Below are 23,854 nucleotides of genomic sequence, written 5' to 3'. Positions count from 1 at the left end.
GCAGATTCCTCTTCCTCTTCGTCCTTCTTGCACAATGATCTTAATTCAAACAAAATTTCGTTGACACTCGGCTGCATCGGCTTGATTTGTGGGTGGTCATCGCGGCTTGCATCTCAGCCCATGGTGATGACCCCCCATTTAGCCCTCAAGCTCGCATTCCACCCTTGAGGCTTTGGTTCTCGCTTTGCAAACTTGGCTTTCATATAGTTGACCAATTTGTCGGAATGCGGCTCAAGATATCGGATTGACACGATGCCGTAGTAGCCGCAAAATCTGATATTTGCGCGTGGATTACCTGGCACGTCATCTTGGACAAACACAGGGAATGAAGCCGTATAGGTCACGTTTTCAGCGTCGCCATTACCAGCGAGAGTGGTTGCTCCGGGAAGAAGATCGAGGTTTGCCTTGCATAACACTTCGTTCTTGGTAGCCCAAAAGGGTTGCGCATCCTTGTAAACCATGATGTACGCGAGGGCATCCTGGTCGTCTTTTGCGGCGTTGAGAGTCCCACTCTTTCTTAATAAGTTGGTACCGCGGTCATCTTCTCGATGGTAGCCGAAATGCGCTTCAATGTCGGACACATGGTATGTAACCGTGTTGTTCCCAGGCTCTTGGTCCCCCAGAGTCCGTTTACGGAGCGCCGGTGGGATGTATCTGTCTGCCATGGTTTTCATCCTGGTAGAGCAATGCTGCGGATAGTTTTGTCTGTCTAAGAGGCTGCTTGTAGGCAAGCTCTGAGAGAAAGATTCAAAGCTTGTGATATAGGAAGAACATAAGTGTAAATGCAAAGGAGATCAACGAAGGTTGGACTCTGGCTCAAGCAAGGATATGCTAGACCTTTGTTTAAATGAGCAGGATTCATGATATGGTTGTAAGGAAACCGTCAAAACATAGGCGTAGTTTGAGAGCCGGCAAAGACGACAAACACGCAGTCGACGAGGTAATCGCCAGGACATTCTTTGCTATGTAATCAAGCTTCACAAGGTCTCAGTGAATATATTGACTGAAAGATTCTGGCTTCTAACATGATGTTTTGATTTCATCAAAAGTTGCCAGAAAGTGATCTAGATGTTACGTGAGGGACTGTCACCGTGCCTCCATGATGAAATATATTAATCATACTGATTAAGACATGGCTTTAATGGAAATAAATTCGCCCACATAGACATACGTCTATTCGACCCCGGAGGTTCCCCTTCAGTAGACAAGACCAGGTTTTGATTGACTACGGGAAGGCATCCATGGTAGGAATTTTAGCAAAACGTCGTTATATCGTTATGCTGGCGGAGAAGTATCCTCTTTGCTAAGATGACATAAAATACATGTTGCCGATGGGTATTTATGGTTTAGCTCCTTGTTCCATGCGAAACCCAGTGACCAAGTATTCCGCTCCATGTCGCCTGCCCCAGTACCCCAACTCGCCAGAGCGCCATCCAAATCAAAATACTGAAGGGAAAAAAAACGGCCTGTCGCAAATGCTACGCCTTCCGGCTATGCGTCTAGGAATAGAGAGAGTGCCTGTCGCTCAAAGAAGAACTCAGATGAAGCGTGATGCTTTAGATCACAGCTGCTCTTCAACATCGGTGCTGGAATCATTATCTTCATGTGAGTAGTCCACGGCATCAGAGTCGCTGCCGCCAAAGATATCATCCTCCTCCTCCCCGTTGTCGCTGTCTATCCAGAAGTCTTCGTCCACGACTTCGGCTTTTTCGGGCTTGGAGATAGAAGTCTCATGGGTCGGCATGACAAAGCCTTTAGGGATATCGCGCTTAGACTTCTCCACATCATCTCTAACCTTTTGCTTGTACTTCTCAGGGTTGTCCCGGAGCATAACACTGGCGTTGACATTCGCGGCGGAGTTGATTTCGGCGTCGTCGAGCAGCGAAAGGATGGAAATCAAGACTGATTCGACGCGTTGGGCAGGCGACCAACGTTCTGCGGCAGACTCGCCAGACATTTCGTCTTCCCCGGGAGAATGAAGGATAGAAATGCAAAGCTCGCCATTGTCATATATATTTGGATGGAATAGCGGACGGATGAATTTGAAACCTATCGTTCGAAGTAATGTTAGCCTCCGCCGAACAGGAACCGCATATCTTCGCAAATAAATTGATGTTAAGAGAGACATTGGTAATGTTTAGCCTTGCGAATTTTGCCAGTACTCACTTGGAGGAGAATAAGGGTAGTTGTTGGGGAAGGTCATACGACCTTTGAAATAGCCCCCATAGTAAAGAGAGTCCGGATTCAAGACAATGAGTGCAATATTCCAGTTGAAAATATCCTCGTTTTTCAACTATCCCGAACCGTTAGTTCCTATGGCTAGGGGTTGTTGGGGGTTGATATCCCGAAAGGCAGCTTAATTCGCTCGAATCAAGACCAAAAAAGAGAAAATAATGAAAACACACCTCAACATCAACCCACTTCTCCTTTGACAGGGCCTTGTACTCGTTGAGCAGGATCCGCTGAGCCATCGGGGTCCAAGTCCGTACAAAGCTTCAGCTCTGAAGAGTGAGTAACGAGTGGCGACGGGGGAGGCGGGACAGGGAAATGAAAACAAATCCCGAGGTCACCGGCAAACCACAAAGGACTTGGGGTCTGCTCAGTGTACAGAGTAAGGAGAAGAAGAAAAAGAAAACGAAGGAGACAGAAGCAAGCAGGGAGGGAAAGAGAAGAGGATCATGGCGAGAGTTTCATATTTAAAGTTGTGTTCGAGAAGGTTTCTGCCACTCACAGTGACGGAATGCGCTTCATTCACCGCCATTCACACGCAGGAAGCACCAATGAGAGCGCAATCCTTGCTTTATTTCCCCCTTGCCTGGTGGGACTATGATGCTATTTTGGGCTTCCGATCTCACCCATCCAGGCGCCAGTTCCTCCGCCCTCAATGCATATACCGGCACGATAAAGAGGCTAAAGACTTATGACGACCATCATATCGCCGATGATTTGATCTTTAGCGACTTTGAAGTTCCCTCCTTTCGCACCTTGTCCAAAGAATGAGCTAGATGGAAGCCCTCTGTGTCCAATGAATTCAGGATGCCCAAGAAATGGGGTCCATCAGTCAATCGGGCTTTTCCGGCTCAGGATACTGAGCATGATTAGCCCTGATATGCATTTCTGGGGTTGTAGCTACGTACGATTCAAAGGTTAGAGAGGGCCAGAGCCTCCCAGCCTGGAAGCTCTTTACCTGCTTTACCCAAAAGCGCGCGCAAAGGTTCACAACACTTCTTCAGCTGAGCATGTAGTTGTCAAGCGCTATGCCTCCGGCGTTTCTGGGACTATCTCAGGGAGCTGTGTTTTCAGTCTAACTCCTTGAGCACATCTCCGTTTAACCAAATCTTGGAAAAGGCTACCCCAGTATTCCGTGTGCTAGCGCTGACTCCCAGAATTTCTGCCTTTTCGACTGATGTCGCGATGTGTTGTATGGATGTGGCTCGATATAGCCACTTGCAAGATAAACTGGAGGAACAACGCATGCCAACCATGAAGTTTGCCGGCCTTGATGTCCGATAAAAATCTCGAGCAGATGAATAATAGAAGAAGACCAAAGAAAGTTCGAGCACATGTCAGCATGCATAATCTGGCATTTTGTTTGCAAGTAGTCTACTGCCAAAAAAGTGCGCTGAAGCACAAATACCGGGTTAGGATGCGGAAAGGCCAGCACACTCTCCCTGGAGCATGCACGAGGAATTAATTCCTTTCTTTCTTTCTTTCTTTCTTTTTTTTTTTTTTTTCCCGGTCCATCAATGTCAAGCAACGACCTGACAGCATCGTGACCTGGATGAATTTCCGAGGCTCTCTTTATGCGTTTGTATGTACATCTTGAGCTCATCCTCCAATTGCTGTACCAAACGTGTAGAACTAATGAAGGTTTTGGGAATAACATAACGATGATGGCTGTAATTATGTGCGCGAGCGAGTCATTTCGGGGCGGATATTTCCCTGAATTCCATGGCGGTCTCACTCTATGTCGTGCGTAATCCACACAGTTGAGCTAGCTCCAAATCCCCGTTTTCCTACGACTTGATACCTGTCTTTGAATATTTCTCCCATTCTAGCAGGATAATACCGGGAAGCAACGTAATCGGTGGTAGTCTCTTCTTCAGTTTTCTGCCTTACGGGTATCCAGATGAAGTTGGGATTGGAGAAGTTGAGTGGCTCCCATATCCGTCCAACCTGCGACAAAACCCGTAAAAGCGAAGACAATATGCTTGAGACAAGGTACAACCGGTTAATCTCACGGACGTGAAAAGATAGAACAAATTTAATCCATATTATGTATTAGCAAAGATGATGCGGATAATAAGAATACAGAAAGGCAAAATGATGCCTCTATTTCCTATAAATTGCGCCAATACCCGGCTGTATCATCGGCGGTAACTTTTCACAACCTCGCGCGGTTGCTGGGGCAATATTAGTTACTCATCCATATTGCGTATCATTTGATTAAAGCTCGGGTTGGACACCAGACTCATCGCTGCCACATCCTTGTATAAAACCCCAGAGTTCCTACGTGCTCTACATAAGCCATATTCTGAGCGGCTTTAACAACTCGTTAGGATCAGTCTGAGTCATATCTCTCGAAGTCCATCACATCTCATTGTTTTAGTAGTGAGATTCATTTGCTAGTGCTTCTTACTGCGCTTTGGATGAACATTGTATGGAGGTGAAGTGTTTTTGTTGCTCAATCCTGAGCATCCACCGTGCTACGCCTTATCAAAGAGATAGAGTAGCAAATATGGACACAAAATCTGCAGAAACTTGATAAAGCACTGACCTAGAGGGGTTCAGAGAAGAAAGTTCTTAAAATAAAAGAAAACTATCCGGTTTATTCGCCCTGAAGAGCTGGTCAGTAGGAGAGGCCTAGGACCCCCTTCACCTAAGAACAAGTATGAGCATCGATAGCTTGTTGACATCCAAATGTGGTGGCTATAGTAGAATGATATTTGCGAGGAGCGCGTTCAGGGTTGCATAGATGGAGAAGTGATGTTATCTGACGTAAAACAACGTGTTGCCTGTCATGTGTAACAACGGGCTTCAAACAGTGTTAAAAATAACAGCTCTTGAGGAGTCACATCGCCCAAGTATAGAGACCATAAGGAAAATCTTGGGCTCCACAGTCAATGGCAAACAAGTCAAATGAAAATGTCCCAGGAGAGGGGGTGCAAGTGGACGACCTTTTCTGTTGTAGAACTCTGTAAGGTGACATTCAGATATTCTGTTCGAAGGCGGTTTCGTATTCCTCAGGCGGTGACGGGTGCGCCCTCCATCTATCCTTGCGTTACTTAACATCTTGGTCATAGCCCCAATTACTCACCAGATTGTTCGGAATGGAGGAAGGATTCCGATTCTTTTAACCCCAGGAAAATAACCCCTTAAAAGGATGAGAACTCTTGACTCTTTAAGATTGGGATAAGCCATGGGTGCGTTCACAACCGTATATGAGGTGTATAGGCGGGCTTCACATATAACTATGTCAGCTGGGGGCGCTTCGACATAGGGTGCGATAAAGGAGTTCGTACGGAGTACGGAGCACCGGGACCATAGTATCTGTCAAGTGCTGCACCAACCCTAAAGATGCTGAACTGCATTCCCAGTTACAGAACCCAGCAGTCGCTCTGAGTCATGGCTGATTTCCTATCAACACGACCTTCCTCACAGAGATACTGCTCTTTTTTTTTTTTTCCTTCGTATTTGAGACACTGTGGAGCTCCAAGCGTGGGAGCTCGTGCAGGTCGGGATTAATGAGTCAAAACCCACCGCGATGCACCGCTAAAACTAACTTCAACCTTCCAAGAAACCCACCAGGGCCCAGCTTAACACCAGTGAATTGCTTTTTCCCTCCTTCTTTTCTCCTTCATCATCTAGCTAAGCCTGCAGAACAAGCAATCTCCAGCTCTTCCTTTTCACACATCGATTCCCCGTCTTCTCCTGTTCCATTCACATATTCACAGCTTCGGTCTCCGCGCGCACTTAGCATATGATAGGGCCCGGCACATATCGGCATCATACCCACAACATTTTCCCGTCGTTCCTGCCGGCTCTGCGCAGACAGTAATGCCAAACCCATATCTCTTGTAATTTTACCTTTGCTGGATTTTTGATTCCGTATTCTGATGTGTTATTATCAATCCTAATCTCCGGGCTGGTTGGGAAAGGCGATATTGGTTTAATCTGTGTCCTTTGTTGCGACGGTGCAACGAGGGTACGAGCTAGCGACAATGCTACAAGAATGTGACGGCCCTATATGGGTCGTCGATGATATAACCAGGTGTTTTCAAGAAAAGTAAGTGGGATATACCGCTTGTGCGCATATTTTCGTCCCCGTTGGAGTTGAGGGAGAGTCATTAATACCAATGGTCGTAGGTACCTGAACCTCATTTTCCCGCTGGCGTCCTGTACCATATCTCTCCTGTTTATCGCTATACGCTTCCTTAGGGATAGGCTTTCTGCGCGGAAAATAAAGCACTACAGGCCAATTCCAACAGATGTCCCTACCCGCAATGGAATGGTGAGAGAAGAATTAGCAGATGCGGAAGACGATGAAGAAAGCGACCTGATGCTTCACAAGGCGATAAGCAGGACTGCGGATGCAGCTTTGGATCTGGATGCGCCGCGAGGCAAACTGCTGCTGATAATAATAGAAATACTCGCAGTAGCTGGGCAGGTCGCGGTTAACGCATGTGCCATCTCGAACCTCAAAGAACCGATTATTCCGTCTGTGGCTCGTCTGTCGGCTTGGATATACATTTTTCTATTGGTCGCTACGAGGTTAATCCTGTCACTCCACGAACGCCCTTCGGTTACCAATCTCTGGAATCATACCGCCGCACTTTACGGCCTTCAATGGCTTTTCATAGTCTTCATTTTTCGCTCGGTAATCGTCCACCCGGAAAGGCATCATGATAATTTATTTGTGATAGCCGATTTTTCGTTGTCTTCGTTCCTTTTCTTCCTGGCAGCGTCTACTAGGAAAGGCAACAAAGCAGTCCTCATTCAACATGGCGAAGACCTGATTCCCCCCAAAGACCAGTTTGCGAGTCTTTTGTCTCTCATGAGTTTCTCGTGGATGGATTCTCTGATTTGGCAGGGATACAAGAAGGCCATGGAAATGCCAGATGTTTGGAATCTGAGGCCAAGCTATCAAGCTGCTGCTGTGATCATGGACTTCCGCCGAACGCGGACTGCATCCAAGTTGGCATGGAGCCTCTTTCGTTACTTCGACCGCACACTGTTGATCCAAGGAATTTGGACAATTTTCGCTGGCTTGTTCACCTTTCTACCCACCTGGCTGTTGAAGCTCATATTGGAATATGTGGAGGATCCTTCTTCTGTGCCGCGTAATGCAGCTTGGTTCTATGTTATGCTGATGTTTTTTTGTGGGATCATACAAGCTGTTGGTGATGGTCAAGCACTATGGCTAGGTCGAAAGCTTAGTGTCAAATTTCGGGCTATTATTATCGGCGAGCTATATGCCAAAGCCCTGCGAAGAAAGGCTGGTGCCTCCTTACCCGCCCCCATAGATGGAGAAGAAGGCAATTCCAAGAAAAAGAGCAAGGTGTCAAAGAAGAAGAAGAATAAGAAAGTTGACGATGATGACGAAGTGGAGGTTTTTGGGGATGAGAAGTCCGAATACCCTGCCAATATTGGTAAAATCATCAACCTCATGGCCATCGACTCCTTCAAAGTCAGTGAAATTTCCGCATACTTACATTTTCTCTGGGCAAGTGTACCGGTTCAGATTATTGTTGCAATATTCCTGCTCTACAGGCTTCTAGGCTCTAGCTCTTTCGCCGGTATTGCCCTGATGCTTCTTATCGCTCCGTTTAACATGTTCATTGCCTCTCAGTTTCGACATGTCCAGAACAGCATTTTGGCTGCGACAGACTCGAGGATACACGCAACCAATGAGGCATTGCAAAATATTCGCATTATCAAGTATTTCGCATGGGAACAGCGATTTGAAGATATCATTAATGAGAAACGACGGGTCGAGTTGAAGAATCTTCGCAGGCGATATATATTGTGGGCTGTTGCTGCAACGGTCTGGTATGGCACACCGTATATCATCACTTTTGCTACTTTCTTTATCTATACAGTCATTGAAGGAAAGAGGCTGGTGCCGTCAATTGCTTTCCCCGCCCTTTCACTGTTTTCGCTTCTTCGAGTCCCCCTGGATCGATTGGCAGACATGGCAGCCCATGTACTTGAATCCAAGGTCTCTATTGACCGTGTTGATCAGTTTTTAAGTGAGGAAGAGACAGAAAAGTATTGTCAACTGCGCCGTACATGCCACAGCGAGCCGTCGAAGATCGCTCTCGAGAATGCAACTCTCTCGTGGGGCTCTAGAAATAGTGCGAAGGTGGCGGATGGCAATGGTGCGACTCCGGATGCATTCCGTCTCATCAACGTCAACGTATCGTTCCAGGTCGGGAAGTTCAACGTTATTTCCGGACCGACTGGTTCTGGCAAGACATCTATGTTGATGGCACTCTTGGGTGAAATGAGACTCGTGGAAGGGGCAGTCTATCTTCCCGGTGGAACCAGTGACCGAGTAGATCTACCCGTCGATCCAGTTACAGGTCTTACCGAAAGTGTGGCGTACTGTGCTCAAGAAGCCTGGCTTGTTAATGCCACCATTCAGGATAACATTTTATTTGCCCTGCCTTACGATGACGGCCGATATAACGCTGTGATCAAGGCTTGCGGGCTGGAAAGGGACTTGGAGATCCTTGACGCTGGTGATCAGACTTTGGTTGGCGAGAAGGGCATCAGCCTCTCGGGAGGACAGAAGCAGCGAATCTCTTTAGCCCGAGCCATGTACAGCAATGCTCGACATCTTCTTCTTGACGACTGCCTAAGCGCCGTGGATTCACACACTGCCAAGCATATTTTTCAACAGGCCCTGATGGGGCCATTAATGATGGGTCGTACCTGTATCCTAGTCACGCATAATGTGTCATTGGTGTTGTCACGGTGTGACTATCTGGTTGTCCTTGATAACGGGCGGGTTATGTCTCAAGGCTCTCCACAAGACGTTGTCTCGTCCGGTGCTCTTGGCAAAGAATTTCTTCAGTCCCGACCTCCATCTCGAAGTCAGTCCCAAGCAGTCTCCGAGGCACAGTCTCGTGCGGAAGAAGCGAGCATTGAGGAACAAGAAAATACGCGCGAAACCAACAATAAGCCAAGCGATGAGAATGGAACCAATGGAGCGGCAAAGAGACCAAAGAAGTCTGGGGTTATCACGGAAGAAGAGAAAATCACAGGCAGTGTCCCGCTCTCAACTATCTTCATGTACCTGCGAGCTATGGGTCCGTGGTATTTCTGGGCCATCGCAATAACTGCCTTTTTTTGCCAGCAGTTTGGCTCTCTCGCTCCCAATATATGGATTAGGAACTGGGCGAACGCATACAAATCTACTACCGATGAGAATGAAAACCGGGGTTTCACGAACCTTCATGTCACCACGCTCAGTAACGCCAACATTCCACGGCCCTACTGGTGGCCATCATCAATGGTGAAATCCACTAGTGAGGTCTCATTCGGCGTGAACGTCGATGTTGTGTACTATCTTACCGTCTACGCCCTCCTAGCGGTCATCTACATCATTGTCTCCCTCTTCCGAGAATTAGTACTCTTCCGGGGTTCTCTACATGCATCCTGGAAAATACATGGATGGCTACTACGCGCGGTCGCGCACGCAAAGTTCAGATTTTTTGATTCGACGCCTCTGGGTCGCATTATGAACCGCTTCTCCAAGGACATTGAAGCGATTGACCAAGAGGTTGCTCCTACTGCAATTGGCATGATCCATTGCATGGCCTCTGTCTTGATGATTGTTGTGTTGATATCTGTTATTACACCTGGCTTCCTGATTGCCGGAGTGTTCATCACATTACTGTACTGCGCGCTTGGGTCTCTTTATCTTTTCTCTTCCCGTGATCTAAAGCGGTTAGAATCCATACAACGCAGCCCTCTATACCAACAATTTGGGGAGACTCTGAACGGCGTAGTTACGATCCGAGCGTATGGTGACGGCGCCCGATTTATTTTGGATAATCACCGCCTCATCAACAAATATAACCGACCGTATCTTTATCTATGGGCAAGCAATCGATGGTTATCTTTCCGGGTTGAACTTATAGGAGCCATAGTATCGTTTTTTTCCGCTGTGTTTATCTTACTTAATGTTGGTCGCATAGATGCCGGAGCTGCAGGTTTGTCGTTGACATATGCCATCACCTTTACCGAAAATATCCTGTGGCTGGTTCGGCTGTATGCGGAAAATCAGCAAAATATGAACTCTGTTGAACGGGTGGAAGAATATCTCAGGGTTGAACAGGAGGCACGAGCTATTGTCCCAGATAATAGGCCTCCACGTAACTGGCCGAGCAAGGGAGCAGTGAAATTCGTTGAATATTCGACTCGCTATCGGCCCGATCTCGATCTCGTTTTGAAGCGTGTCAGTTTCTCTGTGCAGCCTGGCGAAAGAGTGGGTATTGTCGGAAGAACTGGTGCTGGAAAAAGCTCCTTGGCTCTTGCGCTCTTCCGTGGCCTTGAGGCAGAGAATGGTAAGATCATTATCGACGACGTTGACATTGGCTTGATCGGCCTACAGGACCTTCGAGAGGCCATCACGATCGTTCCTCAGGATCCAACTCTTTTCACTGGTACAATACGCAGCAACCTCGATCCGTTCGGAGTCTTCACAGATGAGGAGATCTTTACGGCCCTTCGACGAGTTCATCTCATCGGTGCCGCCAGCTCTGCCCAGCAATCTGATGTGGAATCTCTGGTTCAGGCTACTCGGAGCTCCATCACGTTATTGGAAAGTGAGCTCATGGATTCGGACACGGATATTTCATCCAATGCCCGCTTCCGCGACAATAAAAACCTCTTCCTAAATCTCTCATCTCCAGTCACGGAATCTGGCTCCAACCTTTCCCAAGGTCAACGACAACTCCTATGCCTTGCGAGAGCCCTCCTCAAATCTCCCAAGGTTCTCATGATGGATGAAGCGACAGCATCCATTGACTACGCAACCGATACCAAAATCCAGGACACGCTCCGAGAATTGAAGGACAATACGATCATCACCATTGCGCATCGACTGCAAACAATTATCGATTATGATAAGGTTCTGGTCCTGGACCATGGCGAGGTGATTGAGTTCGATGGGCCATGGCAACTGATCAACAAAGAGGGCGGTGTGTTCAGGAGTATGTGCGAAAATAGCGGGAACATGGAATCACTGATTGAAGGCGCAAAAAAGGCTTGGGAGCAGAAGAGACTAGTTGACGACTCGTGAAGATCTGTTTGTTGACCATTGTGCCTCTTTGGCGTCTGTTTCTTTCTTTCTTTGCTTCGGAAAAACGCCCTGGGAGTTGCTCTGGTTGAATGGGTTGAAATTTATTTTTTTTTCCCCCCCCCACCACATCGCGCATGCATTTTGAATACTTCATAGCCAGGTTTAAAGATAGCAATCAAGCAAATCCTGATTCATTGATTGCGCGTTACCTTCTTCATACTGGGCCATTTCCGGATGTGATAGTGCCCCGAAAGGCATAAGCGACTCCATGCGGTTCCCTTTGCAATTCCTAGGTTGAATTTTGAACAAAGCCAAAGTTCCCCCTTCATCTTGCCTTCGGTCACCAAGCCACCGGCATCGCTTTTCCGACGGTAACAAATTGGCGGTCCAGCTCGCCTTGACAGAGAGCCATCAACTCAATCTCCAAAAGTCCAAACTCAACAGAGACCGAGGGTTGACGTAGACAGCAGCCCGTCCTCGAAAGTCTCTCCCGTCGTCTTGCGGGTGTGGTGGAACTCCTGGGTGGCGATTGCAAAGTCCAGAGCGTCGCGAAAAATTCAACTCGCGAGCCCATTCATGGAATAGGAATTTCCACGACACTGGTTTGGTCCGAATGCTAATGCTAAAGAATTATGATTTCCTCCGTCCAAAGTGTAGGAGTTATTAGAGTTCGACGGGCTCTTCCCATTAGCCAGTCACTTCGGGGAGAGGGGCTCGCGATGCTTATACAATTGTACTGTGCGCCGTCAGAGTTCGCCATGGGATGTCTAAATTCTGTGGGCGGAAACGGGAAGGGCGCTCTGAAAGAGTGGCGAGCGGCGATGAGTTAACTCACTCCCAAGTTTGGTGGTTGGCCGTCCTCTTATGCAGACTCCAGAATGCAACCTGCTGCGAGGCTCGACAGCCTAAAAAGCAAGTGATGATGATGATATTGACAAATAATGATGATGATGATGATGATGCCTTCTCGCACATGGAGGAGTGGGCCTCGGGCCGGTGCACTGACAATTCACTATTGAGATTTGCTGGGTCAGAGTTGGTGCTTGTGGAGTTGAGACGCAAGCGATCGTGAACTCTGTTTGGGTCGCCTGGTGAGACGCACCTTTTTTTTAAGCGATGGAGTGGTGGACGGCCAAGGAAGCACACAGACAGCGACTAACTAGTATGTAGTGAGCGAAGTGACGGAAGACAATTTGGCCGCAAGGCTAATGTCAGCTCCCTGCTTTTCCCAAATGAGGTTAACAAGGGGCGCTGCGAGGGCTTCCCGTGGAGAACCGAAATTTGGAATGCTTTCCTCCACACAGAGGAGGTTCCATCGTTGAGGTTCATATCGACTACCTGACGAAGTCTCCGTTCACCATGGCATCTTGCAGTGCCAGCCCTTGGCCTAGACCCAGGCCAAACGGTTCCAAATTTCCTGCGCGTTCTTCAGCTTCAACAGCTCCGACTCCGCATGCCGAGTATCCTGTCTGTGGGCCTCCACCCATGGATCGCCCAATGGTGGACCGCAGCCTTGGATAAGGTTGATAGCGTCCATGGCATTGAGTGGGCTTGTCCTTGACCGTTTTAGATCTGTCCAAGGTCGTTTTATTGGCCGAGCTGCCATGCTTTCTATGCCACTCCGCCACGAGTTTCAGCGCTGGCGTTGCTCTGCATGGGTGCTATATTTTATTATTCTTCCATCCGACTGTTTTGCTCGGCCTTCAACTATTTCGCAAATGCTGTCAGTTAAATCTCCTCCTCGCCCGCGCCCTCTTCCTCTGTCGGCACAGCTTTAACTTGGGCCGATATGTACTCCCAATCATGCGGCACCCTCCACCAGAAGTTATTGCCTCCTGGCCCACTCCGAACTATGTGAATCCGGAGTTTCAAGGCCCTCAGCTGGCCGTGGTTGGAATCACATTGCTCGTGATATCCTTCATTGTTGTTTTTCTCCGTATGTACGTGAGAATCTGGATAAGACGCTCGGCAGGTTGGGATGACTGGCTGATGCTTCTTGTGCTGGTAATATTTATTTTTCCAGTCTTACCGCCCCTTTACCGCCATTTTGCGATTTCAATGTGGAGAGAAATTATTGTGTTTGCTGACTCAAATAGCCCATCCTGCTTTCGACGTCCGTGATCAGTATTATTGCTACACGCTATGGATGGGGTAGGTCCTCTCAAATGCTTATCTCGTCGATGCGGCACTCGCTACCTTGCAAAGATATGCTCACACTAGAACCCAGGAATCCACATCTGGGACAATAAGAAGGAATGGTTCAGACCATCTCGGATTGTGAGTTCGTTCGCATTCCCGACTATCTGCTTGTATATGATATTGCTGGGCAAGTCAACTCATCGAATCTGCTATTGAACTAGTCGAGCTGGAGCTCGGAGGTTCTATACGTTCTTCTGATCACTCTTCTCAAAATCTCGATCCTCTTATCCTACCTCCGATTCTTGACGACAAGGACCTCTAGGTTTATCACATGGGCGATGGTCGGCGTCATGGTAGCCTGGTTTATAGGTAACTTCTGACCCATCTAGCTGCTTTTCGGAATGTTTCCAATTAACATATAGCGGCTAGCATATGAGGTCATTATGTTGCTCAACTGCATGTAAGTGCTCCCTCACCATGAGCCATTCCATAGTTTCTATTTCCTGACATTATGCTTCCGTAGCCCCCTTCAGGATTACTGGGACAATCCGACCCCAGATGCAAAATGCATAGATGAGTTTGGAAAACTTTTCTCTTCAGCGATTACAAATTTTGTTACGGATTTTGTCGTTCTTCTTCTGCCAATCCCGACCTTATGGACGCTGCGTCTTCCCATACGAGACAAAATCGTTTTGGTCGCTTTAATGAGTCTGGGATTTACGTATGCAGTCCCTCAATTTCACCTTGGGATGATTGCTCCGTTAATAGGGAAATTCCTTGATACTGACATCCTGATTCTATATAGCGCTTGCGCCGCTGCCGCCATAAAAGTATATTATTCTTATAAAGCAGTTCTGCTAACATATGATGTAACGTGTAAGTGCCGCTCAAACCGTTGACTGGCATTCTTATCGCATAACTGATGGATCTGCGCGACTCACTAGGGGAGGGCTATGGTGTCTGGTTATGGAGTGATGTCGAAATAAACCTCGCCGTGATCTCCCCGTCAGTCCCGATTCTTCGACCTCTAGCGCAGAGATATTTCCCTCGACTTGGATTCCGATCGATGCCGCAATCGTCGGATAGGACGCCCAACCGATCAAGTTTCAAGGCACCCCGGGCTATATACAGACAGGACACCATCCAACAGATCATCGATGACTCACCGGACCATACCAGCTCTACGGAGGCCTTTCAAATGTCGCCATCCCCGATATCAGTGATACAGCCTAAACAAGGCCGTCGGCCTTCGAATGACTGGTCAGAGTGTTAAGAGCAGCACACCGCCTACGGTCTCAAAAAGTTACAGCTCCATGTATTTTATTACACATCGCCGGTCACCGGCGTACATACATACGCGTGTTCAGCACATATATATTATAATAACCACGGGATTGGCTAATTTACACTTCCCGGCCCCTAAGGCTAAGTGCGCCGTCCTAACCATCTCCAAGTCTCCCCAAAAGGCCCAGTTGTCTTGCGTTCATGCATGTGTATCTCAATTCTGTAAAAATTGATGGGGTTTTAAGTGAAACTGAGCCATGTGACATGAAGCACTCCTGTTCACAGGCAAGCCGGCCCCAAACCGCAAAAGTTCAAACTCCAGCGCGGGAACCCCCAGCTGTTCTCAAGCTGTGATCGTGAAACAAAAGCTTTCGCCGGGCTGTCCCTGCTCAGGACTGCCAGACCCAGCCACTAGTCCCAATCTTGTTTAGCCCGGGATATAGTTACTGCGGAATATTGATAATCCGGATAGAGTTCAGTTCGGTGGGGCCTGCCAATTTAGGAAGGAGAATAACTTAAAGTTTGGCGCTTGGAAGAGGCAGGCGGCTCTGGGCTGGCCTCTTCTTGGCAACTCCAAGCCAAGCCAGGGGAGATTTCGGTCGGTGCTTTTGCTCTGGACGGGGAGGGTGAATACTTCACTTGGCGTTGGCAGATTCGTCTCACCACCAGACTTCCTCGACAGAAGAGGATCAAAGCTAAGCTCGTCTGAAATAGCCCTCCTGGTGCTAAATGCTCTCTCTGAGTCCCTGCCTCGCCGTGCAGGGACGATGACCAAAAAGGCCCGCAGGGGAGTCTTTCCATCTTTTGAACGCGGCTCCTCCGTATAGGGCTTAGTTAACTACTCCTGGATTAATCACACAGCAAGCCCGGAGACAGTCCAGACCACCGCTGTCGTCAGGCCACTTCTCCAGAATGTCACTGTGCACGGGGCAGATAAAGGATGTCACCCTGACATCCCCAATCCTCTGGCAAAACTTCACCCAAGCTGCAAATTCACATCTCCTCCATGGGTTCTCTTTCACCAACTACATGAAGCTGATGGGGTTTATTCGCACCGAGGGGGCGACGGAAAGTAGCACTTATCTCCTATGAGAAGACGAGGATGGCGATTCAACTCCTCTCGCCTGTCTAGAACACCCCCCCCCCCCCCCCCTCTCTCCCCAAAGTCTGTTGCCTTTTGTATCCTGGGACATCCTGGTCAGAAGTGTGTGTCCATGTTTTTTATGCGTCTACAGAGTAAACAGAAACTTAATCAGAAACAGCTTCATAGGCACTTCATTAATTACCGCAAATTTAATGTCTTCTTGACTATTTGATTGGGTAAGCAGCGCCGGTATGGAGTACAGAGTACATAATTCGGGATTCAAAGATAAATCAAGGACAAGGCTCCTCAGTTCACATGGAGTTAATCCGTTGCCAGCATCAGTCAATGAATTCAACAATTTTTCTAAACGTGTCATCACCACATGCCCATTTTCGAGCAAGAAAGATGTCGCATGTCCAATGGTCAAACGGCTTTGAATGCATCTTCTGGTATCTGTGGTGCTCTCTTGGTCCGCATTTGCTTAAATAAAAAGTTCTCCGTGATACGCACGGAGAATAATGGCAATGCAAGGTTACAGCCCACCCAAAGCTGCTATCTTTCTGATCAAATAGCAAAACAAGCAACCAAATATGCTCAGCCTTTTCAAGCGGATCATATTGCAGGAGAATGATATAACTGCAATACAACCGGCGTGAAAACAATCCTTCCCGGCAATGGCTAAATTAAAGGTCCAGGAGGCTAGGCTCTTCTTTCATCGACCCGCCATTCACTTGAGTAGGGGCAGCAGAGTAGAACTGGACGACACGGAACCGCGACGTGCCGCCGGTATCCGCAACGCGCTCCATCAGAGGGTTTCCTGTCGTGGATACATCGGTGGTTACCTCTCCGAACAATGACGCGTATGCTTGCTCATCCGCAAGCCTCAATTTCTCATTCACAGCTAATCGGCTCGCCTGGAGTGCTAGCTGCGCATCAGCTTCCTTTGCACCCCCATTGGCAAAATCTCGATAGTGCTGGACAGAAGCCATCTGTTCGGCGCTCGTAAGTGGAGCTGCATTTTTCGGATACTGCGGCACCCGTGGCTGAATGGCTGATCTGTGTGCGATACCACAATCGCACTCACAGGGGCGGAAGCACTTCCATTTGCATTCGTGACCGCAAGGAAGAAGCTTTAGGCACGGCCGCTCACACTTGACAGCTTTGTGAGGGAAGCTGTAGAGGCGATGTTAGCTTGAGTATATCGGACGTTTTAGGGTTATTTTGAGGCCCTTACGCGTGACAACGAAGAGGACATTTATGCCCGCAATCCAAGGAAGCCCCGCAAGGGGACAAACAGCCTCCGTCTAGCTTCTTCCACGTGTCTGGGTCTTTTCTAAGAAGTTAGAGAGCTTCGAGGCGAGGTATTCGAGAATAAAAGGGTGACGGGAAGAGCAGGAACAAGAAAGGCGGCTTACCTCTCACAAGAGTTTTCTTGTCGTGGCCAGCACAAGTTACGGGAATGTAGTACCCTAACCGCTTTGGTTCCTTGCGCATGATCTGAACAATCTCCCACCAAAGACCATTATGGATTGAGAGGGCCTCTGCATTCCCGAAAATATAGAAGCCGCGTTTGGCTCGTGACAAGGCAACGCACACTCGGTTCTCGATGGAGAGGAACCCGATGTTGCGCCCGCCGCTACGCACAAGTGAAAGTAGAACAATCTCATTTTCTTCCCCTTGGTAAGAATCAACGGTAACCACCTTGGAATATTGTCCTTGCAGCAGTGGAACCTCCTTTAGAGCTTTGAGGATTTTCTTCCGCTGGCCGTTATAGAATGTCAAAACAGTGATGTCCTCAGCAGGTATTCCGTTCATATAGAGGTATAGGTAAAAGCCTACCACCATTTTGGCTTCGCTTTCGTTATATTTGGACAGAAGGCTGTCCGACGACTCGGGCCATGAATGGCAGAAGAAATACGAGCTCACGTTGCCCATCCCGGGAACACCAGGTCGATTGAGAACATCCTCATGGTCTTCCAGATTATCATAAATTGGTGTGAGAATCCTGCGGATTTCGGGGGCCATTCGTCTTTGTTTGGCTAAGCATTTGAATTCCACGCCGTTATGAACAAGTCTTTCAAACATCGAAATGTTAAGGTAAAATGGGTCACCTTCCAACTCCTTGAGGGCGCATTGACCTTGTAGCTGTTTATGATCGCCGACGAGAATGAGATGCTCTAGGCTTTCCACACATGCCGCTGCAACTGGTGCCTCTATAACCTCTGCTGCTTCTTCGACCAAAATAATTCTGGGCTTGAGACTTGAAACGAGTGCCCTGTATTTGCTCAGACCGGTAGTTGTCATGCCTATCACCCTCGCATCTCGTAAGATGATGAGATCTCGTTCCCATTTGCCGATCTTCAGGTTGGAAGCTGTGGTATTATATTCTTTCATGAGGGACCGCAGTTTCTCGCTGATAATCTCCTTGGCACGTTTCTGAAGAATCGAATAGACATTGCCGCGGGCACGCGCTGGGATCTTCCACATATCGTCGTATTTTAAGTATTGATTGCTCACCGTTTTTCCGGCGAGCATGAGGTTCGTGCGACCAGTAAATCCTTCCTTTAAAGCTATGTAGTGGCCTCTGAGATTCTCATAATCGTCGTCGTCAAGTCCTTGCTCGGCTTCAAGCTCTTTCAACTGTTCATATTCGAGATCGATCTCGTCTTCGACAAATCCGAAGTTTTCCATCTTATAGGTCGGATCGTACTTGATCATCTGCTCCCCGAGCCACGCAGAAACGGGGTCTATCTCATCACCAGAGTGAATCCAGCCCTCAGCACCTCTAAGCAGGGAATCGTGTTGGGATTGGGTGATAAGCTCTAACTTGAGAAAGAGCGCGGCTTGAAGTGGCATGCCCGACCTCTCCAACGTAAAAGGCTGAATTAATTCTGCAACCTTGTCCGATAGAAGCCTATATTGCTTTCTTGCCGGGCCTAATGCTCCGCCAGGAATGAAAGGAATGTTATATTTCTTCCTCAGCTCATACACGGTTCGTTTCCGAATCTCGAGGTCCATGCTTCTTCCGCCGACTCGGACATAATTCCGTTCAAAGGTTGAGACGTGACGGAGGAGTTGATCAAGAGCATGATTTGTCTGTGCGGCAATGATGATTGGTGGGTCGTTTGGGCCTATATTTGAAAGCAGCGTTCTGATAGCGACGACGGAAACGTGAGTCTTGCCAGTTCCCGGAGGCCCTTGCACAACCGACAACCTCTTGGTTAAAATATGCTGCAATGCTCCCCATTGCGATGTGTCCAAGCCTTTGGGAGGATTTGGCCACTCTCGTAGCATGTTTATATGTGATACCCCATTTGAAAGAGGGAAAAGCGGTGACGCATCAATTACAGGGTTACGTTTGACGTATTCCGGTGGCTCCACATCGTGCTTGAGGTCACAAATATACTCATGAAGCGGAAAGCTACCCTTTATTAGAAGCTGAAAAAAGCGCGAGAATAGAAGAACCTGGACATACCTTTCCTTGCTCATCTTCTGAAGGGCTAGAAGTGTATGCCTCAATGCCTCGTAATATCCGTTGCGAGACTCAACCATGAGCCATTCTTGCTGATAATCAAACGCTGCATGGTCTGGGTTGGCGAAGAAAAGGTCAATTTGGCATGGGTGTGACTTGAGACCTTCCAAAGGCCTTGCTGCAACTACTGCAACAACACATCGACTTTTAAAGTTGTAGGCAGGAGTCAATGCAACAATTTTACCGGTTGTCAATCTTTGAGAATATTCCCAGACGATATTCTTGCCTGCTCGAGCAATTGAAAATTGAACCCTGATAGCAATGCCTGACTGGGCGCATGTTATTCCGACGATTCGCACCTACAAAAATAAACTTTTAACTCCTGTTTAGTCATTAGGAACGTGGAAGAGCTTTACCTTTTCGTAAATGCAAATGTCCAAAGTATCCTGCATACGAGGGTCCTGGCGGACATAAGCGACTGCATCGCGAAGAGGAGCAACTGCGTCCTCACGCAGAAGCTCGTAATGTGCCTTAAGGTACATCTCCCGAGAGTGCCAAGGGCCATTAATCTGGTTTGGCAAGAGAAAGACAGCATCGCCAGGGTTGATATCGGCATCAATGCCTAGAATCTCACCGGATGATGGAACTTCGGTTTTTCCTGTCCAGGAGCTGACTTCTACGACATGGCTGGCAGCCTTGACATATTCTCCAATGCTCCTATTTAATGGCACTGACGGCGGCTCATTGGTCGGTGTCCCGCCTCGATGGGGCAGGCCAAAGTGGCGAGATGCCATTTTACTATAGCCGATATCAAATGCTTTTTGAGTGATAGGGGAAAGGCTAGAGAAAGAAAGGATTAAAAGCGTTCTGATATATTGTAGTAGGGGATAAACAACGCGTCTTTGGTGCTGTTGGGGATCGACTTACAAAAATCAACAGAACTCAAGGAGAGAGTCACCCAGAAAGCTAATAAGTGCTGGAGGTGAACTAGGCTTCCTTCCGGCAAGGAGAGAAAAGAGAAGTACCAGCGAGATTGGCCTGTTCGAAACTGTAGACTGCGGAGCTACAGCACCCTGGCCAAAGAGGTCAGTGGGAGAAGTTGAGGAGGAGAAAAAGAAAAGATCGAAGAGGAGTAGAGAGTGAAATAAACCCAAGCAACGGCGGCAGGGGAAGCTCCGGCGGGAAGGAGGCCAGCAGCCTAGCCCTGTTGGGCAATTTGTTTCTCGGCAAAATCACTTTGAGGATTCACCAATCCTCAGCCAGTTCACCCAGAGAAGATGTCTCCCGTGAGGATATCACACAGGCTTTTCTCCTCAGTCTAGAGGAAAGATGGGTCTGGAGACGGATTGGAGGGAGAGCTTGAAGAAGTAGGCGCCCATGTAGAGAGAGGCAGAGAGTGAAAAGGTGTGTGCGTGCGTTAATGCGAAGAGACGGCAAAAGGGAGCCTCCATATGGCTCCCGTAGAGCAGCATTGCTGCTGAAAGGTAAACAAACACAAGAGCAGGCCTTGTGTGATTGAAAGGGCATCCTGGGAGAAACTTCCCGGTTGATTGCATCCAGTGGACAAAGCGTCCTGTTTTCACTGGCCTGCTTAGTTAACTGGTTAAGTATATGTTTGTAACTAGTCCGGAGGCGGCACATTGATCTTTTTAGCAACAGAGGTTTCCCCCTGTATGCGCGATCTCCCTGGTTATTTCATTTATCCAGCAATAGGACGCGATCACCAAACATTACGCGGTCTACTCTGTGGAAGCAGCAGCAGTCGTCGCATTAAAGCTGTTCACGTGGGCTGCCTAGCGCACCTGTAGTTTAACTGTCGGATGGCTGCTTTCTCCGAATTCCGGCGTCAAGGAAGTTCAGACGAAAGCCAGCAAGCAGATGAATTGAATGGAGATGGCTTCTAGTTAATTCCTCAGCCAATTTAAAGAGTATGAAGATGTGATGATCCCATGCGATGTTGCACATTGTTTAAAGCTTTCTGATACCCACCTTCTCTCATGCAAACACGCAATTCAGATGTCATTCTTACCATGATACATGCGCTTCTTTGAATCCTGGTTCAGCCATCCTACTATTGTAAGTTTGGGCCAGTGTAAGTTGCAAACCGGTAGTTAATCATCCCACTCCGAAACATGCCTTCAATGATGGAAGAAGATGACGACCGTGACCTTGCGGGTAAGCAGCAAAACACTCCGTCTTTCATCCATTCAACCCCTCCTAACACCCACCCCCAGGGTCACAAGATGGCAGCTCTGACAACGACATGGACGAGACTATGAGAGATGCCGATGACATGGATGTCGATGCCGACCCTGAAAGCCCCTCCAACTCCAGCATGGCCTCCGAAAGCCAAAACATGCAGAATCCGCAGGTCGTCCTGACACAACCCTCTCCATCAACAGCCACTCCCGACGCTTCCTTGCATTTGCGCCCCGTTCCCCGGCCCGAAGCAGTGACCGCCTCCACTTACGATATTGTGCCTACAACAGCAGCACCACACAGCACCTCGATAAATGCAGTGGCGGCCACGGCGGATATGCGCTGGGTGTTTAGTGGGGGATCTGATGGATACATTCGGAAGTTTAATTGGGCCGACTCGATCAACAGCAAGCTCATGTTGACTGTGGCCCAGAGGCATCCCTTTGTCGACAGCGTCGTGAAGGCCGGCGTTTTAATGACATACTGGGAGAACATGGATGGAAATGCGCTGTCGCCGGTCTACTCCTTGGCCCCGCAGTCAGAGGGACTCTGGCTTCTTTCCGGCCTGGAGTCCGGCGGTATTCGGTTACAATCAGTACGGCACGACGAAGGAAAAGAAATCGCTCTTCTCCAGCAACATACTTCCGCTGTCTCCACTCTTTGCCTAACGGCGGACGAACAATCTTTGTTGTCTGGAAGCTGGGACAAGAAGGTCTTCGACTGGGACTTGAATACTGGACAAACCCGACGGACGTTCGGAGCCTCTGTTGGACAAATATCCGCTATCGAAATTCGACCAGAATCAGCCTTACCTGTGCCACAGGAAAGTGGAGAATACCCAATAATGAATGGTACATTTTCCTCTAAGGACTATGTGAAGACATCTGGCTCCAGCACGCTGAATGGCGGAACGAATGCGCATGGTTCGGGACCAGAGCTGGGTCAATCGGCAACATCTCCTGCCGATTCTCTCTTCGAAGCTGATTCATTATTCGGAGACGATAACGCGACTGGCGACCCAGAGGTTCCTTCCGGAGGTGCTTTCGAGGCAGAGGCCGACGATGAAATGTCGCAAGCGATTACTAACGGCATACGGCAAAGTAGAGAGGAAGAGGAAGCTAATGCGCGAACGGAACCGGACGCTCAACTAAACGGGACTTTAAACCATCAATTCGCCTCTGACTCCGCGACCTTAGCAGGTACTCAGGAAGAAAAGCCACCATCTTTGCATGATGGCAATCTTCCCAATGGCACCATAGAATCCTTGACTAACGGCCTTCCCCATGCAGAAGACTTAGAGTCCTCAACTGCGTCAAAAACAATACCCGATTTATCTCCAGAGTCCGGCTCCAACATCGTTCGCGACACGACGTTCCTATGCGCATCCATCGACGGAACAATACGTGTCTGGGACCGTAGACAGCCAGATCCAATTGCCCGGATAGTGCCCCGAAACACACCTCCGTGGTGTATGAATGCTTGCTGGTCACCAGACGGGAATTACATCTACGCCGGACGTCGCAACGGGACTGTGGAAGAGTATAGTTTACATAAAGGCCTGCGAGAAGCTCAGAGGACGTTTAAATTTCCTCAGGGCAGTGGCGCAGTGTCTGCGCTGAAGGCAATGCCGAATGGAAGGCATCTAATTTGGTATGTTGGCCTCCTACGCTTCTCTGTCCTGCTCCTTCGCTACGTTTCATGCCTTTATTGCGAGTTCTAGCAAGGCTCCAAGCTGACTGTCATAAGTGCATCCCACGATATCCTCCGTCTCTACGACCTCAAAGACGACCAGTCCACCCGCCCCTCCACGGTACCATTCCTTATCATCCCCGGTCACCGCACCGGCACTATTTCCCAGCTTTACCTTGACTCTGCGTGTAGATACTTGATTTCCACAAGCGGAAACAGAGGCTGGGAGGGTGCGACCACAGAAGTACTACTAGGCTATGAAATTGGAATTCCGCCACTTTGAGCGGCGTACGCACAGTAGCGACCTGGATCTGGGGAGGGGCTAGGCGTTTCCGGGTTGGTTCATATTTGCTTTTTATATACCCCCCTTGCTTCCTACTGCGGCGTTGGTGATCGTGATTATTGGGCATCACAAAGGGAAATGGGCGTGGTAGGGATTTTGAGTACGCGGATTTGTGAAATGCACCATGCCCACGCCGTTGATATATGTTTGTACAGTAAGTACGGAGTAAATACGTACGAAACCATAGTACCATTATTTTACGATAAGAAGTCATGATCAAGGACGTCCCTAAAAAGAATGAATGGATTTCGTGCTCGCCAAGGTACTGCATAGATCCCGTTTCATAGATATCATCTTTTGTCCCGCTAGCTACTTGAAATACAAGATGCCTCTCAG

General features: G+C 48.5%; 6 protein-coding genes across 6 annotated transcripts; 3 read left to right on the top strand and 3 right to left on the bottom strand.

The window, feature by feature from the left end:
• Nucleotides 1-113: 113 nt before the first annotated feature.
• On the bottom strand, nt 114-674 carry D8B26_006090 (uncharacterized protein; the record flags this gene model as incomplete). The annotated part of the gene is made up of 1 exon (XM_003069901.2): nt 114-674. One exon carries the CDS (start codon nt 672-674, stop codon nt 114-116), a length of 561 nt encoding a protein of 186 aa, XP_003069947.2.
• A 589-nt stretch (nt 675-1,263) lies between these two features.
• On the bottom strand, nt 1,264-2,614 carry D8B26_006089 (uncharacterized protein). Its single transcript, XM_003069902.2, has 3 exons — nt 2,406-2,614; nt 2,167-2,293; nt 1,264-2,049 (listed from the first exon to the last, which is right to left on the bottom strand). Exons 1-3 carry the CDS (start codon nt 2,469-2,471, stop codon nt 1,562-1,564), a joined length of 681 nt encoding a protein of 226 aa, XP_003069948.1. The 5' UTR covers nt 2,472-2,614; the 3' UTR covers nt 1,264-1,561.
• A 3,276-nt stretch (nt 2,615-5,890) lies between these two features.
• On the top strand, nt 5,891-11,499 carry D8B26_006088 (uncharacterized protein). Its single transcript, XM_003069903.2, has 2 exons — nt 5,891-6,286; nt 6,367-11,499. The coding sequence occupies exons 1-2, from the start codon at nt 6,222-6,224 to the stop codon at nt 11,306-11,308; spliced, it is 5,007 nt and encodes a 1,668-aa protein (XP_003069949.2). The 5' UTR covers nt 5,891-6,221; the 3' UTR covers nt 11,309-11,499.
• A 2,391-nt stretch (nt 11,500-13,890) lies between these two features.
• Nucleotides 13,891-14,720, top strand: D8B26_006087 (uncharacterized protein; the record flags this gene model as incomplete). The annotated part of the gene is made up of 4 exons (XM_003069904.2): nt 13,891-13,907; nt 13,971-14,168; nt 14,253-14,323; nt 14,392-14,720. 4 exons carry the CDS (start codon nt 13,891-13,893, stop codon nt 14,718-14,720), a joined length of 615 nt encoding a protein of 204 aa, XP_003069950.2.
• A 1,778-nt stretch (nt 14,721-16,498) lies between these two features.
• On the bottom strand, nt 16,499-20,081 carry D8B26_006086 (uncharacterized protein; the record flags this gene model as incomplete). The annotated part of the gene is made up of 5 exons (XM_003069905.2): nt 16,499-16,988; nt 17,050-17,143; nt 17,231-19,236; nt 19,291-19,646; nt 19,704-20,081. The coding sequence occupies 5 exons, from the start codon at nt 20,079-20,081 to the stop codon at nt 16,499-16,501; spliced, it is 3,324 nt and encodes a 1,107-aa protein (XP_003069951.2).
• A 1,262-nt stretch (nt 20,082-21,343) lies between these two features.
• On the top strand, nt 21,344-23,707 carry SPT8 (Transcription factor spt8). The gene is made up of 3 exons (XM_003069906.2): nt 21,344-21,462; nt 21,522-23,136; nt 23,233-23,707. The coding sequence occupies exons 1-3, from the start codon at nt 21,420-21,422 to the stop codon at nt 23,456-23,458; spliced, it is 1,884 nt and encodes a 627-aa protein (XP_003069952.1). The 5' UTR covers nt 21,344-21,419; the 3' UTR covers nt 23,459-23,707.
• Nucleotides 23,708-23,854: the final 147 nt, after the last annotated feature.

This window comes from Coccidioides posadasii, chromosome 3 (genome assembly GCF_018416015.2).
Source record: "Coccidioides posadasii str. Silveira chromosome 3, complete sequence".
NCBI lineage: Eukaryota > Fungi > Ascomycota > Eurotiomycetes > Onygenales > Onygenaceae > Coccidioides > Coccidioides posadasii.
The sequence above is the reverse complement of the archived record's forward strand: the minus strand, read 5'-3'. Positions and strand labels throughout refer to the sequence as shown.